The 23427-nt window shown below is 34.2% G+C and overlaps 1 protein-coding gene, 1 long non-coding RNA gene and 1 pseudogene across 8 annotated transcripts; 1 reads left to right on the top strand and 2 right to left on the bottom strand.

The window, feature by feature from the left end:
- Positions 1-1943: 1943 nt before the first annotated feature.
- Positions 1944-6914, top strand: LOC122581187 (annotated as a pseudogene).
- Positions 6915-9158: 2244 nt separating this feature from the next.
- LOC122583534 (putative disease resistance RPP13-like protein 1) lies at positions 9159-12386 on the bottom strand (the record flags this gene model as incomplete). The annotated part of the gene is made up of 1 exon (XM_043755927.1): positions 9159-12386. A coding segment is annotated over exon 1 (3123 nt), but the record flags the coding sequence as incomplete, so codon positions are not given.
- A 2310-nt stretch (positions 12387-14696) lies between these two features.
- On the bottom strand, positions 14697-21344 carry LOC122582372. 7 transcript variants are annotated; one of them, XR_006321171.1, is made up of 10 exons: positions 20965-21343; positions 20261-20290; positions 20098-20147; positions 19629-19716; positions 19507-19558; positions 19382-19420; positions 19187-19263; positions 17723-17864; positions 17154-17260; positions 14697-15112 (listed from the first exon to the last, which is right to left on the bottom strand). It is a non-coding gene; the product is annotated as an uncharacterized LOC122582372 (long non-coding RNA). The 7 variants fall into 7 exon arrangements; XR_006321170.1 differs by having other exon boundaries at positions 19643-19716; positions 20965-21342; XR_006321169.1 differs by having other exon boundaries at positions 19507-19716; positions 20261-20332; positions 20965-21344.
- Positions 21345-23427: the final 2083 nt, after the last annotated feature.

The following is a 23427-nucleotide window of genomic DNA, read 5'->3' as shown; positions in this document are numbered from 1 at the left end:
ATAAGTTTGTTTAAAACTTAATATACTCAACCACGACTTAATCAAAATAAGTCATCAAACGTGTTTGTTTTTTACTTAATAAAAAAAAAAATAACTGTATTGACTTAATTCATACAAACGTTATATATCCATTCAGTCACTTAATGGTATAAAAAACAAACAGGGCCTTAGGTGCTTTCAAAAGCAAATAAAGGATTCACACGTGTATAAGTGTATATTTAAATGTACGGTAGCTATATAGATTGTATTATAAAGAAATTTGAATATGTCTCATACAAAAATTTGTGAGGTTGAAATAAATTGTGGTTAAAGTAAACCGATTATTGAAGCTAAATTATGATAAACACTAATGAAAAATTTAATATATGTTTAGTTAGATTTTTGGATTTACCTTAAATTTTTACAATCACATCAAAATCAAAACTTGTTGTCGCTTAGATATTACGCCATGTGTCGATTAAAGAATGTGTCAATCCTGTTTTAATTTATTGGTAGATAGTTAGAGTTCTGAAAATGTAAATTTGTTTTTAAAATTTGTTTTAGAAGCATCTAGTTTTAGGGAAAATGTTATATGATGTTAAAATCATCTAACTTAGATGATATTTCCTCATAAACTCACTCACATCAAATTTTACACGTGTCAAAAAAGCCCCCATGAATTTTATTGTTTGTGAGAATAACATTATCTAACTTAGTTGATGTTAATATCATCTAAGTTATCCCCCTAGTCATATGCTATTAAAATCATATATGTTAGGGATTAGTTTCCTGGAATGTAAGAAACTTTGAACGAATGTCTATAGTAAAAAAAAACTAAAGTTGTGTGTATTGTATGTAAACAACTCGAAATAATGTTTATTGTATATAAGAATTTCGTTTCAACCAATTAAAATCTGACAAGTGGCACCTGTATATGGTTGCCACGTATGTTTTTTTTACATACAATAAATATTTTTTCGAGTTGTTTACATACAATACACACAACTTTAGTTTTTTCCTACTATAGACATTCGGTCAAAGATAGTTACATTCCAGAAAACTAACCCTTGTATGTTATCTTTTTTTAATGTCCAGAGTCAATAGTAACTCACAAGAATATGGTATTGAGTTTTTACTAGAAAAGAAAAAAAAAATCCAAAATGTTAAATTGGGTTCTTAAAATTATTTTTTAAAGTCGGAAGAAAGTTCAATTAATATGATTTGAAAAAATTTAGTTGTTTTTGTCTAAAATATCTTCTTAGCCATGATTTGAAATAACTCCATATCTTTTATTTTTTATCTTATATCCTCTTTTGTTTTTGAAAATTTAAACTCAAAAATATAACATGGTTGACTGTATGTTTTATTTTTCTTTCAACACTATCACCAAAAGTCCAAAATGCCCTAAAATCAATGTTTTTAAACTCGGATATTTTAATTGCATTGGGAGTTACTTTACTTTAGTTATACCGGTGTGTTACTCAGTATCGGTATTATTGGTATGGTTAGTTTTAAATTTTATATTTTTTTATAAAATGCTTCAAAACTTGTTATAATTAGAAGGAAAATAGTCGAAATACAATTACAATTCACTCAAAAATAATAATAAAATATCTATTTCTAGCAAATATAAGTTCTAAAGTTTACAAACAACAAAAAATAACATTAAAGTATTATAAAATAATTTTCAAAAAGCTAAAAAAATTAAAAACCAATTTTACAATACCAACGATAATGAAAAATGAAAATACCGGACTAGTTGTACACCCTCCGTTACTCATATTATAATACCGGCCGGTATATATCCGATATTTAAAACGTTACTTAAAACTTGAGAATGCTGGGGATCATTACAATATCATTCCCAATCTTAAAGGAGCATAACTAAAATATTTGTTAATGTCCCAATGATATCCAGAAAACTATCTCCAGCAAAGCTCAAAATCCTGCTTTTTCACCATACATAACCTATACATACACATAACCTATATCTAACAACCCCAATATCATAAACCCTAAATCAAAAAGATCAAATCTTTTAAACCCTACTAAAAGCCTAATACCCCAAAACCTCATTTTCAGACCTTTTTCATCAAACCCATCTTTAAGAGATGGAAATTATGATGAAAAAGCCTCGCAAACACTTCAAATTTGCCCTGGATGTGGTATCACAATGCAAGACTTCGACTCGAAAAAACCCGAGTTTTTTTTTTATTACACCTTCTGTTAAAGATTCAAATTACAAAATACCCATTGATAACAATCCATTGGCAGATGAAACCCAGATCCATTGGCTAAGTTCATTTAGTGAATGCCATCAAGAACTGGGGATTGAATGTTGTAGATGATATGGTGTCGTGAGCTGGACCACGAGGGCGTGTTTGGGTCATTGGGGCCCAGAACGCTGGAAAATGGACACTGATTAATTGACTTAGGTTGCTGTTCCTGGGACTAGTGGACTACATTGGGGATTGTTCGGGTGGAAAGTGTGCTTCCAGGCCAGGCTAAGTTGTTTGATACACCAGAACTTGGTTAACATTAGCAAGGAGTTGAAACCAAGAACTTATCGGATAAAAGTGAGTTTGTTTGGCTTTACATTTTCGTAGATACGGTAGAAAAGCATGATTCTTTAGATAATGCAATCCATGGTTTACAACCTTTTTGTTTATTTTTGTTAACTTAGTAGACTTGTGGTGTTGATTAGGCAGGCCATTCTGTTCATATTGCTGGTCTCATGAGGCTTGACATAGAACAATCATTTGTGGATTCTATATATGTTAGTGTGTGGGAATCTCCTCATCTTCCCCTGCATATGGGCAAAACAGAAAAGTCATATGCAATGGCGTTAGATATCAATTCGGTTATCAGTTACAGGTATGGTCACTCTAGCTCTAACTATCATCACTTTTCATGTTCTTTTCTGTTGGTTAACAACTTGAGATATGATTTGAATACGACAATACGTTTGAGACAATTCTTTTTTTGAGGCCCATTGACCTGTTTTCAACGTTGTGCCTATAACTCTATAGGAGAATTCATATCCATTTGACTTTGAAGTTGAAAGTTGTGGGTTTGACCTCAAACGTAAATCCATGTAGAAATGGGAAGAACCAACTACTGTATTTGAACTTGTTTAACAAAATGGGGCCATCCAATTTTTTGGATGTTGAGGTTATATATGTGTCAATTATTGTTCTTACTATAAAATTGGTGGTATACTGGTATATACTTGGGAGTTATGTCAAAACATTGATAGGCTATTTTAGATATCTGAGTCTGACCAATAGTCAAAGATTGCAAGTTTCACGATATTGAATATTTAAAAAAGCGCTCCATTTTTGTTTAAGAATATGTACTCTATATGTTTCATTAGAGTGCAACATTTCTTTAAGCACAAGTCTTGTGTCATTGTAATTTTAGAGCTTGCCCTAAGTATTAGCCTTATTGTTTGGTGGGTGTTTGTATTTACTTGTGGAATTATTCAAATATGGTGTGTGGGCTTATACTTTTGGTACCAATAAAGGCATTTTGTTTGTTTTATTTGAATTAGCCTTTTGTTTCGAAGCGGCCATGTTTCTTGCAGAATTGCACACTTGAACCCTACTCTTTTGGAAAATAAGCAATCGACCTAGGTGTATATCTTTGATTACATTTTGAGCATATTTTCTTTGTTGTGTAATTAGCCTAGGCTTATACAACTGTTTATTTTGCACTTTATTATTCTTTAGTTTGTCTGATTTTGTTCACTTTTGCAAATTCTGTCTTTAAGTTGGTATATTCAAAAATGTAAATCTGGATATGTTATACTTTAAAAATGCCAAACAGAAATCAAAGAGACGCTGCAAATGTGCAAGTAAAACTATGAGATGATAATTTTGGGTTGGTTGTTCTTGCAAGGGCAATAAAAGGTAAAAAAAAAATACTATGAGATGATAATTTTGGGTAGGTTGTTCTTGCAGGGGCAATAAAAGATGAAAAATACAACACCATATGATATGGGTCTTGGAGGTAATGTTTATCAAGATGTTACTGAATCACGTGGTGACTATGGTTTTAAATCTGCAAATATTGAAGGACGAAGTTGCCTTAGATTATGTGTATCAGCTGGTGGAAGGCATCGAATGGCTTCAAAAAGTGCAGTTCATTAGCTACTCGAGTGTCCTGTATGTTTAAACATAATGCACCCTCCAATTCATCAAGTATGTACTCTTTTACAGTTTTTCTCAATTATTAGGTTGTTTGGATCTGTATTTTAGAACTGATTACCTTATGACTATATGAGTTTCTAATGTTTGGATAAAGAAAATTTGCTTCTATCTGATTGATTATTATTAGCTCTGGACTTTCAGTTCCAATCCAGCCATAATAAGTCTGATTACCTAAGGGCAAAATGACGTGTACTTATTTACACGTAACCTATTTGAGAAACTTCTATTCGCATTTCACTGAATGTCTCTCTGATAAGAACAGAAACAGCAGAAACAAGAATTGCACAACAAAACCCGAACTCAGTTGGATGAACAATAGATTGATATTATAGTTGGCTGGTATATGAGCCCAGCTAGCTCCCTAGTTTGCGTAACACGCTATTACAGAAAAACAATGCCCTAACCTAATAGCTCTCAGCCTTATTTAAAGCATTGGGACATCCCCAATGTTACACTTAACACCCAACATATTGTTGTGGCACATTAAAACATAACTTGAATAAACACATACAACCCCAAACTCGGCCCATTCTTTAAATTTGTTCTTCAAGTCACTTTCAGCCCATTCTTCTTCAGCCCACTCTTCTTCTTGCGCCTAACATAGAACTGGCCCCAACGTTTGTAGATCTCAATTGCAAAATAGCTGCCCAATATGACGGCAAGAGTTTAGAAACATATGTTGTCTGGCCTTGGAGAAAGTTTCAGAGTCGATAGAATTGGCGTGCTAATACCATTACTTGGGCTGCCAAGATATATTTTCTTATCATAGTAGGATAAGACACGAGGAATTTTGCTAATATCGTGGATATAATTGTCTGTATGCAGGCACAGAATGCTGTGTCACATGTGATATCTCATTTCTTGTTGCACATCTCAAGGCCGATCACAATGTTGATATGTACGATGGCGGATGGCTCCACCTTTAACCACCGTTATGTGAAGCCCAATCCTCATGATGTTGAAAATGCTACATGGATGTTGACGGTAAGATTGTTTCTCTTAAGTAATCAAATTTGCTTAACATTAGAGAATATCTGATTCATACAACTTTAAACTTTGTCTTCTTAATGCATCTCCCAACACCATTTTTCACCGCCCATTGTATTTCAGCTTGTTATCTAATTTTTAGTTATTTAATATCACAAATCAATATCAAAATGCATATCCATACCATAGTCACATGGAAGGGATCGCTCTGGCACAGGATCGTGATTCGCTCTGTCCTAGTATCTGGTACGGTAGGGGGTACCATATTATTTGGTATGATTACCCAATAAATTTATAATATATAGTTTCTAATATTTTTCAACTATGTGATTTAATTATTTCACTTCCATGTCTTTGTTCAAAGAATCCAATTAATTATTAGATTAAATGTTTTTAGGGTATTAGTATTGCAAAGTTTTATATAATGAATCTGGTAAATACTTTTTATGTTCAGTATTTTTTGAGTATTTGGTGCCTGTCAAACTTCCACAACTAAACTCCGATTTCTTCACATAAATATGTCAAGTCATACATCTTTGGAACTCAATTATACAGAAGCCAAATTGTGTACCAGTGAGGCTTGAAACGATTTATGAACTTGATTGGCAACACTGTTTTTTCTGTACCAAATCACGTACCCGGGTGATCCGGATTGCAATCATATCGCGATCCTGTGACTATGAAACAAACACCTCTTAACGGTTAATAAAAAAGGGAATTTTTTTGTCATCGGTAGAGGTAGCAAAATGTGGATTGGATAACGGGCCAGGATGATGGATTTGGGTTGTAATAGGTCTTATTATATGCGTGTTGCATGGGTTGGGCCTGGTTGAGTCCGAGGATATACACATTTTTTTCTAGTTCTTTTATTTTGAAATAATTGATGACAGAAACTGGTGTTATAATTATAATATAAACTTTTAGATATAACGATTTAAAATATTTTAAGCATTTGAATACACTACTTAGGGCTATATCGTGGATATAGTTGTCTGTATGCAGACACGTTGATTCAACTCATTCGAGCTATTTCATTTTAAGCAATTAAAGCATTGGAATTTACATTCTTGATTTTCAATGTAGATTTTCAATTGCTTCGGATATCAATCCTGTCTGCACTTCTGAGGATTTCATTTGGGCATGGTACTGGTATACATGGCATTTTTGCGTTTTATGGGAGATGAAAATGACGCCAGCAAGTTCAGCTACAGCTCGAGGTTGGTGCAAATGGCAGAAAACTAAGGGGTCCCGAGAAGTATTCACGACAGTCACAAAACAGTTAGAGATAGTCTAGACGGGTTGATCATAACGAGGAATATAGTATTGTTCTTCTACAGTGGTGATAGGAAGGAGCTGAAGTTCAAAGTGGCCGGTCAGATATGGAAAGAGCAATCTTAAAACACACCACCGCCACTCCCCCTTACACAATCATGTTTTTAGTTCTTTTTTCTTCTTCTTTGTTGTGAAATAGGAAAGAAAGTGTTTGACCGTGACAACCATCGCATCTCCTGAATATACAGTGCAAACCTAACAAGCTCTTAGCGAGCATAAGGTGGCAGTGGTTGTCCAAGAATAGGAAAGTAGCGTTTTCCATATTCTAGAAGGATAAGATGAATGTATGATTCGATAGATTAGATCGATATATTATTTACTTTGTTTTGTATGTTGTTGGATTGAATCCGATGTAATAATGTTGTTGTATAATATGAAGTGAGGAGTTCCCTTGTGTGTTGAGATAAATCATTATACTCCATTCTCTTATGTGTTTTATATTCACTCACTTGTTATGTAAAGCGAATGTGTGTATGATAAAGTGAAGTAATTCACTTTTTTATATGCTATTTCATAGAGAATGAAAGTGGATTTACTAGTAAAAAGTACGAATCGAAAGAATCACTATCGGGTTTGGTATAATAACGTATGTAGTGTGGACTATTTACAGGCAAAGCGGATGTAAGTCCAACGACATTTTCATCCACTTTCTTAAAGTAATGTAAGAAAGTTATATCCGAATAATTGATCAGGGTGGTATGAGAGATTATGTATCTCTCTGTAAAGGTTTAGATGTAACATTTTTGCTTCGTGAATGATCTTTAAAGCAAGAGGTAACTTTGTTTCAAAATATATACATATAAATGTATTGCTTTTTTTTCTTTTTTTCATTTCAGGTCAATTCAGAGTATGAGAAGTCTGAAACTTTTTACATTTATCGATGCTTTTGACGATGGTAGATTGATATTTGCTTATTTGTTAGTTTACTGTTGTTAGATATTCTTGTCTTATTTTCTAACTGCTCAAAATATGTACAGAACTGGCAAAGGTAACCATTGTACATGGTATTACTGACATAGCTCTTTTAGAACCCAATGCCAACCTATAAACTTAAAATGCACAATTTGAGCCAGGGTGGATTGCTTAAGTTGCACTAAGCATAAGATTGTGAGAAACTACACTATGCAACTTGAAAAAGGATATTATAAAATTTACAACATATATGACAACATAAATGTTAAAAGTTTGATGATTATAACCCCTAGGTTATAAAATTTACATAGGGGTTATAATCATATGTTAAAAGTTTACATAAATGGGACATGCGAATTAACCAAAATACCCTTAATGAATTAAATCACCATCAACCCTTAATATTAAATTCTAAATTTATACGAATGAACACTATGTATGAAATATGTTAATAAACACAAAATTAATCTTGACAGCGTTGGTGGAAGAGCTAAGAGGCATGTACAACTTGCTAACCCCCCAAATGTGTAGTGGATAATCAACTTACATGCTCTGAAAAACTAGTTTAATCATCAAACTTAAGTTCGTTTGAAATTTTTACTAATGACATTAATTAAATAGTTGGTATAACAAATCATCTTCACTATCTATACTACTATATAAAAATTATAACCCCTGTGTTAAAAGTTTACATAAATGGGACATGCGAATTGACCAAAATACCCTTAATGAATTAAATCACCATCAACCCTTAATATTAAATTACACCATTAGTCAATTATATTATAAAATATCTCTACTAACCCCTTTAAATTAAATACCAATAGATGTCGTCACCACCGTCATCGCCGACTCACCGCCGCATTGCGCGGGTACCATGCTCGTATTAATACAATGAACTTTAGAGCACGTAACATGAAAGAAAATAAAAAAAGCTGTCATATATTTATTAAAAAAAAAAAAATGAAAAGTGGCAATTAATAACTGAGTTGCAAGAAAGTGAAGAGACCATGTCTCTTTGATGAATTTCATCAAACAGCTGGATAGAGGGCTTATTTATTAATGGAGTAATTATTTATTTATTGTTATAAGAAAGGTAATAATTCGTCTGAACATTTGTTACCAAAACAAATTTTAGTAACGATACTGATAATGATAATATTCATTAAACACGTGCATATAATTAATTAATTATGTAAGAGATTGAGAGATGACCTACCATACATACCATCATGTGTCAATGCTTTTCAACCATTTTCTCATCGAAGATGAGGTGGTCTCTAGCTCATTATCTCTAAGCTTTGGGCAACTATAAAATCCATGTTCCTGAAGGTGAGGGAGGTGTTGTAAGACCTCTATAATTGATTTCACTTCCTCAAAATCATGGATTGCTAGAGAAGTTAGAGACGGTGGGAGAAGAAAACATGTGGTATTATTATGACGTTGTTCTGCTTCCATTATTATTCCAAATGAAACCACTCCTGAATTCTTTCCATATAACACTAAGTTAACAAGTGAGGGTGGGTAATTTAGAAATCCCCACCGTGACATTGGCTTCTTTAATTCTCCTATATGTAATCTCTTTAAATTCGGAGGCCACAACAAGCCACATGACGGAAATGAATCCTCCATACTTGGACATTTATATATCCACATGACTTCCAACGATGTGAGACTTTGCAAATGCTCTTGAGATATTGACTTTATATTCTTGCAATGGTTGACCTTAAGATCCTTCAAATTATCCTGCAATTTAGAGAAGCTTAGTGATGTCAAAGAATCACAATACCATATATCCAACATCTCAACACTATTTGGACAGCAGTAACTCTTTAGTGAATCACAATGACAAAGAGTAACTTGTCTAAGAGATCCCATAATGATGTTACTCCCCACATTAACCACCTCTTTCTCTCCCTGCTTGTTAATTGATTCCAACTTTGAACACTTATATACATACAACTTCTGTAAACTCCCAAGAAACCTGCATGCTTCCGATTCTGATTCCCACAGGTATCTCAATTCTTGACAATTCATGATGCGTAGATCTTCGACTGCCCCAAGATGTTTCAAGACTTCTCTGTCCAGTTGAGTCAGTCCTTTAATTGCCTCCAACTTCAATGTTCGGATTGACGAAGACACACCAACCAAGTCTCTCAACACAGCTTCAGGGGATCTTTCTACAGTTAATTCCTTAACTGACGGTATCAATCCGAATGATACCTTACCAAGTTTCGGACAGCCTTTAATTGTAATTGCACAAAGACTAGGAAACGATGGAGGAGTCTCGACATCGTCACCACCGCTAGTCGACCATATCTCCAGGCTTTGCATATCATCAACCTCCAAATATTCAAGTGATGGAAATGCATGAAACGGTTTAGTAGTAGGTGCTAGTAGCTCAAAAACCACCGTCTTCATCGCTTTCATGTTACCCAAACGCAACTTCCGAAGTGAACTTAGATGCCCAAGCATTAAATCTATGCAGTTTTTACAACCTCTTAACATAAGTTCTGATAACTCATCAAATGATGCGGGATTCCCAAACCAACTAGGAAATTGCTTTCCCCCATAGAAAGAAATGCTCAGTTTCTTCTTCAACTGGGGGGGAGGCCTTAGCCTTTCAAGTACTTCATATTCAATAACTAGATCCCGAGAATCGTCAAAGACATCGCTCCATTCCAATTCCAAATCATCAAGGCCCTTCTTTTGCTGTAAATTGGCATCCTTTGCTTCAATCGGATCTGTCACTTTCTCCAACCCCTTAATGGAAAGTTTACCTTGGAGATCTGACAGGCCCTTTAGCTCAGATATTTTAAACCTGTTACCTCTTTTGATACAAACCTTAGATAATGTTTGGAGACTCGTCAAGCCACCAATCCCTAGAGGCGTCTTCTTCAATGACGGAGTATTAGTCATGTCAAGGTGTCGCAGGTTTTTCAGCATTACTAAAGTGTCTGGCAACCTACATAATATATCACAATCACGAAGCAACAAACTTTGAAGATTATGAAGTTTACCGACTTGTTTTGGCAACTGTTTGATGCTCGTTCCAGAAAAATTAAGGTATCGCAAATGCTTAAGATTACCAATGGATTCTGGTACCTCTCTTATTGAATGACGAGCTAAGCTCAACACCCTGAGGAACTGTAATTGAGTAAGTGATTTGACAAGAACATTGTCCAATTTATTGAATCTTCTTCCACCAACAGGTAAAAATGTTCGCAGGCATCTAGCTCTATGTAGTTCTTTAAACTTACTATATTCTGCATCTCGTTCACCTATGAATGAAAAGTGACGAAACTTCTCAAAGTCTTCGTTCCTACCATTTGTATCAACCTTACCATCCAACATAAAGAAAAACTTTCCTGCAACGCTTTTGGCCAAGTCATTTATCAAGTCATGCATTGTGTATCGTGATTTGTCATTCGTTGAAGGCTGAAAAAAACACCTTAACCGCAGCTCTTCAAAATACCCATGACCCAAAATCTCCATTGATTTGTCGCCTCTTGTATGGGATAGAAACCCTTGTGCCATCCACTTTAGGACGAGTTTGTTCTTATCAAACTGGTGGTCTTTTGGATACAAGGAGCAATATGCAAAGACTTGCTTTAGATGTGAAGGGAGATGATAGTAGCTCAGCTTGAGTGCAGGAAGTATACCACTTCCGTCCTCTGAACTCCATATCTTGCTCTTCAGCAACGCCTCCCATTCAACAACATCACTTCCTTTCGTGTTCAAGACCCTCCCAATTGTTACCAAAGCCAGAGGCAAACCACCACACTTCTTAACGATACCTCGAGCAATCATAGAAAGGGATGGATGTTTGTCAAAGTTTGGTTCTTCAAGTGCATACTGAGCAAACAAAGACAAAGCAGTCTCATCTGACAAAACCCCCAGATTGTGAGGTTGCATTGATTTCATCACCGATGCAACCATGGTGTTCCGGGTTGTCACGATAACTTTACTTCCAGGTGCCCCTACTAGTGGCTGTTTGAGGGCTTCCCATTTCTTGTGGTCTTCGTTCCAAACGTCATCCAGAATTAATAGGAACCTTTTATTTGATAGTTCTTCTTTTAGAGCTACATGAAGCCGATCTATAGTGTCAAGATCTTGTTTGTACCCACCCACAGCATGATAAATTTGCTTACTAATATTGAATACATCGAACTCATCAGAAACACAAACCCATGCTCTGAGTTCAAAGTGATCCTTCACCTTCTGGTCGTTGTATAAAAGTTTTGCAAGAGTTGTTTTTCCAATCCCGCCCATGCCAACTATTGACACAATGCTGATCCCGGATGCTCCTCCTTCATCTCCCAACAGCTTCCCCAACAATACTTCTTTGTCTCCTTGCCGACCCAATATTTCAGACACATCAGGCAGCAGTGAAGTAGTTTCCTCTACTGCTTTATTTGTTCTAGTTGATGTTTCACCATTCACTTTTAAACCCAGACCCTCTCTCTGCTCAAAAAGATGTGTCAATCTAGTGGTGATCTCATCTAGCTTGGGTCTCATCTTACGACGATACATGATGTCATGAGGAGTTGGGATCATCTTCAGTACCTTACTAGATTCTTCTTGCAAGTTCCGCTTCTTAGCTTCAGTGGCGATATCATCAAGTACATCTTCAATGTCGTATACCAACTCCTGTAGCTCAACCAGCCACAATTCAACAGATTTTTGTGTAATTTGCTTCTGGGCTGCATCAGCAAGCACAGCTTGGATCACGGGCAAAGTTTCCTTCCACTTTTTCAGCTGAGACTCGATTCCTTGAGATCGAGCAAAATTCATCAAGTCACTGGCGAGTAGCTTTTGAATCAGCGCAGTCGCGACAGCGCCAGCAATGGCTTCAACCATCATATTATTCAGAAATGATTGCAAGATTGGTTTGTTTTTCTGAAGGTTTTGAAAATTAATTGGTTTGATATATAAGAAAATGATTGATGGAAGATGTATATAGTACGAGTTGATAAGTCTCCCTGTTTACTTTTTCTTTTGGAAAATAATTACAAAAGATTGTTTCTCTGTTTAATCACTTTAAAAAAGAATGAAAAGAAATAAAGACACCATGACTTTATTATGTGTGGACGTTGAGCAGATAAGACTCCACTTGTTTCCCACTAAGATTGTTTGTCTGTTATTCGTATATATGCTTTTGCTGTAAACAAGATACTGGACTATTTGAATTACACAAATTAACGGCACTCTGTTAGTTTTGCTGTGAAAAAAGAAACTTGTAGCTGTAACAAACCACTCTGTTGTTCAAATTAGAAAAGAAAAGAGATGCTTGGGGAGCGACCAGTTTAACAAAGATTGTAACAGGTTTATGGGTTTGTGGAAATGGTATAGTAGCCCGTCTCTGAGTAACGAGTTACTAGAATGGAATGAGTTACAAGGTATGTTGGATAGAACTTGTGGAATGAGTTTCTTTTTTATCTGCCAAACAAGTTCTATCCAACATACTTTGTAACTCATTCCATTCTAGTAGCTCGTTGCTCAGAGAAAGGCTTCTATACCATTTCCACAAACCCATAAACCTGCTACAATCTTTGTTAAACCGTTCGCCCACCAAGCATCTCTTTTCATTTTCCAATTTGAACAACAGAGTGGTTTGTTTTTGGGAATGCTTTTTCTTTGATCATCCTTTCGATAATTCCCAACTTAGTGTACAAGTTGATATATATATATTTGCAAAATTAAGTTAATTTGAACACCATTGGAGTCAGGGTAGATTGCTTAAGTTGCACACTAAGCATGAGATTGTCAGAAAGTACACTGTGCAACTTGAAAAAGGATTATTGTAAAATGCTACAATGTTAATTGCAAACTTTCCATTGGTGAAAGTCAATGATCATAAAAGCATGTCTTTCTTTCGATGGGTCCTTGAAACTTGAAAGCTTTGGACCACCTTCTACCATTCTGATATATAATCCTTTCGCCATTGCCACTCCACGTGACCTGTGTACAAATATATGAAATTCTCAACTTAGTCTAGTAGATGTTCAAATCAGGAAATGATGTTTTCATGCTTTGTCCAAATATACTTGAAATAGACAACTAGTAAACCGGTAATGTTGTTACAAGTAATTGGGTCAGTTGGATCGAATATGCAGTCTATTAAATTGAGGCGGGTGAAATGCCAGTTGATGAAAAAAGAGTCATCTTTCAATACAAACTGATGTTCAAAATCTATATACCATAAATCTAAAAACGAATCCAAATTTTGACTTGAAACTCAAACGGATTATTATAAAAGGTACTGTTAAATTTCAACAGTTAGTTACTTTATTTACCAGCAATTGTTACTCATTTTTCTAAAACACTATTCGGTGGCATCCTTTTATATTTTTAACAAAATTACTGAAACAAAATCGGTTGTAAGGAAAAATGCCAATATGGTAGAGTGGACAAAGCTAAAAGGATAAAATATAGCAGCAGAAGTGAAGAAAAGATCAGGAAATTTAATTAAACAGAAATCTGATTACTTATAGAAGTGGAATCTGATTACGGAAATTTAATTAAAAAACGACACAAACCAAGAGCATAACATTAAATATCAAACAGCTTCATAGTTTGAAATCTGCCATGTCTACTAATTAGCATGCCCTAGAAATTAACCAGAATTCATATTGCCATGTCTATTAATTACCCTCGTCCTCTCCAGGACCAATCATCAAGCATAAGTTCCTCCGAATCTACAGCTGTGTCACCAACAGATGAGTCACTATCAGAGGAATCACCCAGCTCTGTCGAATCGGTATCATAGATAGGATAATCTACTTTTACAACCTTCAAGCTAGATGGAAAAATGAAACCTTTAGCCTCCAAACGAGAGAAAGCCTACCAATGGAAGATATCAATGAGAACAGTAAGGAACAGAAATAAGTTCTGAATTGGGTAACATGCTAGAACGACGTCTGGTTGAACCAGGTCATTTTTCAGAATCGGTTAGGTTGACACACCTTTTTTTTGTTTCTGATAATTTGAACTATTTACATATTACAATAATAATCTAAATCTTTAAACAAAATAGATGCCGAAGAACAAAAGAAGAAGAAACAAAGACATTCATACTCTATACAGGGATGCCTGGACAAAGCCATAAAGTTTTCCACTTTTCCAAGTGAGGTCGACGTGCGTATAAAACAATTGATTGGACACAACTACAGAACCACATATTTAAGTTGGATCTACTAAACTCACTCACATAAGTGTGGCTCTGTTCCCTGGCTCTATACAGAAACTCTTAGCGCCGATTATTTATTTAACATGAAATTGCAATGATTTGTTTTTGATTTTCTCTACTGACAAGTTATTGTACAGAAATTGATTATTGAAGCGTAAATTATGTCTTTACTTAGCCTTATACGTAACACCCCGTCAAGGCGGTAACACGAGGGTTACATACTAAACATAGCACGACATGGAAATTAAGTAGAGACGAGTCTAAATGCATTTAAAAGGATTGGACAATCCATTCAAATCATTCAAAATACAAGTACCGGATCAAGAATAATGCATAAGGAGCACACCCATCAAGCGTTAAATAATAGTTCAAAAGATGGTAAATGATCCTAAGCATAACCCATTAGCAGGAACTATGAATCACGGATCCAAGAAATAGTCCAAGTCCATCCTAGCATGCATACAATCAAGCAATCATCCAATATGTCTGTGGTTTACCTGTTCACCTGAAAAGTGTACTAAAACGTGTCAACATAAAATTGGTGAGTTCGTAGGTTTTTGTAATAAAATCAAGTGTGTCGGGATATCAACCGTTATCGATAAATGAGGATTAGAATACCTAATCACGTCACGTCAATACAAGACATTACAATAAACGTCATAATATGCGCTCAAAGACCCTTTCCCGAGTATGATCATGTCGGGTGTGGATTCGTCAATCCACCGTCACATCAATACATAATAATATATAATATACGTCATAGGTTACAAGTATAACATAATAATAAAGTGACCATGATCATACCGGGTGTGAATTCGTCAATCCACCGTCACGTCAATACATAATAGTAATATATACGTCATACGTCACAATCATAAATGTCTCATATAACCGTCACATAACACGTATCACGGTCAATCAATTAGATATCTAACGTCTCAATTCGTATCACAACAAATTGTATCATCCGACAACCGTTTAACCACGAGTACACTTTCCACCCCAAATAAAGTAAACGTAAGGACTACGAAACTCACATTTGCCGATTAGAAGCAAGTTAAGACCAAGTTATAAGTATCGAATGAGCTACAAATATCCGGAAATCTTCAATGTTCACGACCTATCAATGTGTTTATATATATATCGTTTGTATTGAAATGCAAGTATTTATATATTTATATTAATATAAATCACCACTTTCACAAATAAATCCCTAATTGAGACCCAGCCATTTCATTTGTGCAGTATAATGTAAGTAGTTTAAAATTGTGTATATATTATTATGTGTAAATTAAATTTGTTTGTATATACCTTAATTTGGTGACAAATTAACTAAGTTTTATAGCAACATAAAAGGGAAGAGAGGAGGCGTTCGGGTGGAAATCCAAACCGACCCAAGGTTTGTAAGAGTAAGGGTGGCCCAATCAGAAAACCTAAATGTTTATATGGGCTTTGGCCATATAAGGGGGCAGGGGTGGTGGAGATAGCAGTGAGGTGAGGTGGGAGGAGAAGTTTGTGTGTGTGTGAGTGTATGGTAGGAGGAATGATATAAGGAATTGTTTGGAAACAAAAAGTAGAAAACGGAAAAACACAAAAAAGTTGTTTTCTGATTGTAGTTCAAAAAGTGAAAAAATGGTTTTTTGTTTTCATAGAAAATTTTTGTGGAAAACGGTTAATAAAACGCGTTTTCTGTTTTTCATGTTTTCTTGGAAAACAAAGGTTGTTTTCCACAACCAAACGCAGCCTAAGTCTTTCATTTTGTTAAACACAAAGTACAATAGTTTCATTTTGTAGATTTGGCTATTGTTGATCAACCAAGCATCACTTTGACACATCACTCCTCCCCTCACTTTAATTTCGTTTCTTTTTATGATGCTAGCCCAACCATCAGTATTTTTGTTGCTGGGTCTACCTATAACTGGAAATCGCTTATCATGTATACCTACACATTTTACTTTACAAGCGAATGAGCAATGCCAACACTATCCTTCAACTTCAAATTTCATTATTACATATATATCGATAGCCATACTAAAGAAAAAAAAATACATATATCAATAAATAGATGGATACAAAAGAAGCATATGTTGTGGGCAAGTACTATTTCACATATCTTATAAAGTAAGCTAAAAAATCAACTAACATTCTAACTCAAAACCATGATTTTTCACATATGGATAGTTGCAGTATTGCAGAAAGTATCACATAAATGGTTCTGGTAAGGCCTATGCCATTGATGCAACTCTTGGCCCTCTTTTTTCCTTTTCTTTTTAACTACTTTAACTTCGTCCGTATAAACGGAGTTTCGTCCGCATAAACGCAGTTTCATCAGCTACATGTAGTCGACAGTTTTCACTCATATATTTTATGGAAAAAAAAGGTCAACATGGTGTTGTATTTTATAACTCTAAAGAGCATTGATAAATAAATACTCACAAATTCACCATCTAAACTATAAGATTGTGTAGCTTTAACTACTTAATCATAGTAACATATATGATAGTAAAGATTCGTGAAAATAAAAAAGTTGAATCTTGGAGACTTACACACGGAGCGACCATTACGTATAAGGTTTGTTCAATGGAAGTCCCTTGATCAATCTTTTGATGCAAATTGTCATGTGAATTCCATTGAGTCGACAACTTGCAGCTCTCTAACAATCAAATAGCACATATTAAGCATGTGGCACAGTCACATGTAGCCGAGTGTTAAAAAAAACATGGACAAAAATGATTTGGTATTAACCTGGACTAAACCATTTTGACTTAGGACTAAATATTGGCAGGTTTCTAAGCTATACGGCGTCTTGACCCTTTACCAATCCCGCTAACTGGAGAGCTATAGTTTACATACACAAGAAATATTCCTAACCTTCCAACTATGATACCAGTCAACTTGAGAGTTAGTTGCGTTGAAAGCAACTTTTCAGCAAGTTTTACCAGTTGAGTAATTATATTTCGATCATTACACACCTATGAATTGACAAAAATATTTCAAAAAAAAAAATGACCATGTATTGGCGACTGTTTTATGCCATAACTGTGGTTGTTTTCTGACCCATTCATTCTGTCACCCCTAGATTTTATTTATAAGCAATTAGAATATAGAGATTTACTCGAAATAGCAGACTTCTCCATTGCCTCCCCATAGCACTGGCATATCCGTTGTTGTACACCAGGTCACCAGCATCCTCCATCAACAACTGACTGAATTGCAGAATCCAAGAAACTGCAATACTACTCCTGCTACATAGATAACTGCAGAATAAACAAATTATTGTTCCTTTTACAGTTGATGATGCAATCTATAAACCCACACATTCATCAAACACATCAATTAAAAAAATAAAAACTAAAAACCAACTTGAGACCGCAAGGGGCTGAAGTTACTAATAAAAGAATGACAAGAAACCGGTATGGACCAATAAAGCTAATATAGCTTCAACGTTTCTTAACTTACGTGTTAGAAAAAGACTAATTATTATAGAAACCAAATACTAATTTCAAGGAGTATAGTTACATACCAGAGCCTAATAAATCTATCTATCTATATAAATAAAGCATACGCGAAATTATAACAGACGCCTTATATGTTAATATTGTATACCATTTATATAAACTTAATTAATGAAATAATCCTAGATTATATTCTCCCTCCCCCCCCCCCCCCTCTCTCTCTCTCTCTCTCTCTATATATATATATATAGGGGACCCTTATTTTGAGAACCCATATTTTTGTAAGAACCGTGAGAACTCCTAATATTTATATTGGATCACATGTTTTTTTTGTTCATTCACATGTGAAACGTTATAAAAATATATGTTGCAGAAGAAATTTTTTTTCAAAACCTTACATATAGCCGTTTGTTACATGTGAACAAAAAATGTGAACAAATTCATTCACAAGTTCATAAAAGGTTACTTTAAAGGTTTCATTAAAAAGTTTCTTCTACAACATACATTTTTATATCATTTCACATGTGAATGAACAAAAAGAACATGTGAACAAATATATTATCCAAGAGTTCACATGGTTCTTACAAAAAAAAATGGTTCTCAAAATAAGGAATATCTCTCTCTCTCTCTCTATATATATATATATATATATATCATCCATCTAAAACCCAACCATTGTGTCTATTAAGATGGACCGCAACTTTGCAAGAGTTTGGATTAGTCTGTGAGAAACGCATTCAACTACTGCAGGACCGCAAATTTGCACAAGGCTATCACTTTCTTCATCATGTTTCCCTAATACAGCAGTTCCATACTTCCATATGTCACAGTCCACATATAACACTTATAAGGATCCAACATTTTAAAACAATTATTTTGACGTATTTGAGTAACTAAATTTCTTTAAAACTTGATACTACGTTGAGTTAATATATTTCTTAAAAACTTGATATTAGATTGAGTTAATAAATTTACCGACCTCAAAAAGCCAAAATTATTTATGCGTGAGATCGCCGCAAAAGAGGATCCCTCTTCTTGATTTGTTTGCTTTGGTTCGAACTAAAGGAGCCCTATATATATATATATATATATATATATATATATAGAAAGGGTTAGGAACACACCTTGTCGTAGCTTGTGAGTTAGAGCCCTGGTTTTATCAATTGTTGTTTATGATATATTTTCCACGAAAACCTTTTTCCTGCAAAGTGATCAAAAACACTTCTTGTGAGTTAGAGCCCTGGCTTACATAGACAGCTCAACATTCTTGGTAAACAATCAAATTGAGGGTTAGGAGGAGAATAGAAAATATTACTCACTTATGATTTAGAAGCACGCTACGGAATCCATCTTCGCCCCTGTACATAAAAATAAAAAATAACAAAAGCTCATGACAAATCCAACACTAAGATAATTCTTAGACAATGAGTTAAAACGAACTCACTTATCTGACTTGTCCACATGATCTCCAACTGAATTCTGTTCAACTAAACCAACTAAAAAGACAAATTAAATAAACATGTTAACACACTTTTAAGAAGATCTCCAAAAATCAATGTAGCATACTTTTTGACATATACCATAACCCTAAACCCATTTTGACCCATTCTCTAAACCGTCCACCTTGTTAGCTGTAAGATATAAGTAGATAGACCTACATTGAGAAATTAAAGCTACTAAATAAATTTTTAGCCATGTACATTCCAACCATGAATAAGTTTTTGGCAGGATGGATTTTCAAGCCTCCAACCAAGAATGATTTTTAACACTTCTTCTATCTTCTCTTTTGTTTTTTTCTTATTATTTGAAGACCCCTCATCATTACTTACTTTGAGCAATATCTAAACGAAACCTGAGCAATCAGTCCATGATTCGTATTTTGAGCTAATATATAAATAAATATCTAAACAATCAGTACATTTTAATCTTATACCAATTCAGCTCTAAAAACCTATAACTCTATCAAATCCAAACTTATACAAAAAAATTCAGACTATAAGTCTATAAGAAAATAATGAAGGGGAAAGAGATGGACCTCAGAAAGTATGCAAAGGCATAAATATAAGATGGATTAAAAATAAATCCCTGGAAATCAAACGGAAGAAAGCAAAAATAATCCAGTGAGGTTAACTTCACGACATATATGATATACATACTAAAATTGAGGAAATTGATACAAGAGAAAGGCTAGAATTTACCACAACCAATTATTGCAGCACAAAAAACATCTGTTCCTTCAAAACAAAATGAGGAATTCCACTGAGTTTTTTCTATTGTAATCATAACATATAGTTATTGATTCATGACCATCAAAACAAAATAATTCTGGAAAAAGTCACATAATGTTTGGAATACAACAACAAATCACCATATTAATAAATATAATCAACATCATGTGCACATACATAATATGATATTGATTCGGGTTTATGGCATACAAATGTAACCACCTATGACCAAATGGTTATGTAATGTAGTGACTTATTCATGTGGCTATGTAATGTATGCACCTATGTTTTCTTGGTTATACCATGTAAAATATGTACGGACATTACATAGTATAACAAAAAAAAATACATAGGTCCTTACATTGATCGACCCAAACAAAAAGAACCTTACATAGTATAGCCAAGAAAACATAGGTGCCTACATTACATAGCCACTTGAATAGATCACTACATTACATAACCATTTGGTCATAGGTGGTTACATTCATATGCAATTATCCCAATTGATTCACAAAGAACAAATCCCATTAAAGATACAGCCATTCATATTGATATATATATATATATATATATATATATATATAACAAAACCCATTAAGGATACATCTAAAAATCTTTAAAAATTGTGAATTAGAAATCGATGGAAAAACCCAAAGATATTAAGAATCACATACCTCCGATATATCACTGTATGATATTTCTGATTGACCGACGACTGTCCCTTGCTGAAAGATCGAACTAACCAAAATATATCTACGATCTTCTGATTCATCCCTTCTTCAATCTACGATTTCAAAAAAAAGAAATTAAATTAAAACTTTTAATGGTTATCTATAAATACAAGTTTAATAAGTAGTAATTCCGGCTAGATCTATAGAGTGATAGCTTTTGTGTAGATGTGTTAATCTGTGTTCAAAAATTAAGGTTGTTGAATTATTTTGGAGAGAAATATGGAAGAAGAGAAAAAGAAGAGTCTGTAATCTTTGAATTCTTTGGAGAGAAAAAGAAAGAGAAAGAGTATAGAAGAAGCCTTTAGAACTTGAATTCTTGATCAGATTAATGCACTTACGTCTTTTTTTACATGGGAAACATGTATCTAGTCCAACTAATAGTCTAACCTTCACAAAAACCAACCCTATTTATCTACTAGTTAAAATCAAATTAAGCTCCTAACTAACTTCCTAAGCAAATTCTGATGTCATCAAAAATGCACTTTACACTAACGTGGCCAAGCTAGATGTTCGACAACTCAATTTTGTGAGGTCATAGTCAACCTATAAACTTAAAATGCACAATTTGAGCCAGGGTGGATTGCTTAAGTTGCACTAAGCATAAGATTGTCAGAAACTACACTATGCAACTTGAAAAAGAATTATTATAAAATTTACAACATATATGACAACATAAATGTTAATTGCAAACACTTTCTATTGAAGAAAGTCAATGATCAAAACAGCAAGTCTTTCTTTCGACAGGTCCTTGAAAGCTTTCGACCCCCTTCTACGACTCTGATACATAATCCTTTCGCTATTGCCGCTCCACGTGACCTGTATACAATTGTACAAATATATGAATTTCTCAACTTAGTCTACATGTACAAATCACGAAATGATTTCATGATGTGTACAAATATAGTTGTGTTATTTTAACTCTTTTTATCAAAAGGTACTATGTGGTAGAGTAGTTAATAGAATCTAAATATTCCCTATATCGACTGAAATGTGAATAATCATGAATGTCTTGGGCTACATAAATTTATATGAATGAACACTATATATGAAGTACGTTAACGCCTCTGCCAACACTCCTTCCTCCCCCTCTTCCTTGCTCTCTTCAACACTTCTTGGGTTGGTAGCAATCTCTTCCAAGCCTCTTCCTTCCCCTCCTCATCCTTGGGCCACCAACTGAAGATAAGAGAAAAGGAAATTATGTGGGTCCGGTTCACTTCCAAACAAAAAAAAAACTTTTTGGTTTAAATAATATTATTTTTTTGTGAGGAAGAGGTGATTTAGGAGAGAGTAAAGCTGATGTGGCAGTGGGGAAAATAGAGGAAGAGCTTCAGGGTTGGCAGAGGCTTAATAAACACAAAATTAATCTTGACAGTGTTGGTGGAAGAGCTAAGAGGCATTTACAACTTGCTAACCCCCCAAATGTGCAGTGGATAATCAACTTATAGGATCATAAAAACTAGTTTAATCATCAAACTTAAGGTCATTTGGAATTTTTAATAATGACATTAATTAATTAGTCGGTATCACCAGAGCCGGTTGTATGTATAGGTTAGGTGGTGGTTTAAGGCCTCCACAAATTAGAGGCCTCACATTTTATCACCTTTCGGGCTTATATATCTTGCTTTTCGGAAATTTGATGCTAGTATACTGTGTTTTCGATGGATAAACTAAGTATTTGATACTAAAAAGTTTGATAACTGAAGTCAAAATAGAAAGAAAAAAAAATAAGAAGCTCAGATCTTGTTTTAATGGCGGAAGGCAAGAAAGGTTATAGACAACCCAAAACAGGATAGTTGACTAGTTGTACTTCATTACATTATTTAATGTCCCATTATTATATTTAAATTTTATGTAATCCCTTCTACTTTCAATTTTATCAATTTAGACCCTTCATACATGGTTAATGTAAAAATTTACAATTTTGATAATATCAGTTTCATGTGTACTCACATCGCTTCCTTTTAAGTGATGATTATATTTTGATAATATAACTTTAATATGTACTTGCATCATATACAGTGTTGTTAAAAATTTTGTTTTATCCTTTTAACTTCATTATGTATGAGTTTTTAATTATTTTTATCGATTCTAAGCATGGATAAAATAAAACTGGTTTTGTCAAAAAGTTTTTTAAAAAGGCCTCCAATATTAGTACCGCTTAAGGCCACCAAAATGGTTAAGCCGGCAGTGGGTATCACAAATCATCTTCACTAGATTAATACAATGAACTTTAGAGCACATAACATGAAATAAAATAAAAAGAAGCCATCATATATAATCATTAAAAAAAACACACACACACAAACATGAAAAGTGGTAATTAATAAGTGAGTTGCAAGAAAGTGAAGAAACCATGTCTCTTTGAGGAATATCACCAAACAGCGGGAGGGATGGCTTATTTATTTA

Source organism: Erigeron canadensis, chromosome 9 (genome assembly GCF_010389155.1).
Source record: "Erigeron canadensis isolate Cc75 chromosome 9, C_canadensis_v1, whole genome shotgun sequence".
Lineage (NCBI taxonomy): Eukaryota > Viridiplantae > Streptophyta > Magnoliopsida > Asterales > Asteraceae > Erigeron > Erigeron canadensis.
Note: the sequence above shows the minus strand (reverse complement) of the source record. Positions and strands in the feature narration are given on the sequence as shown.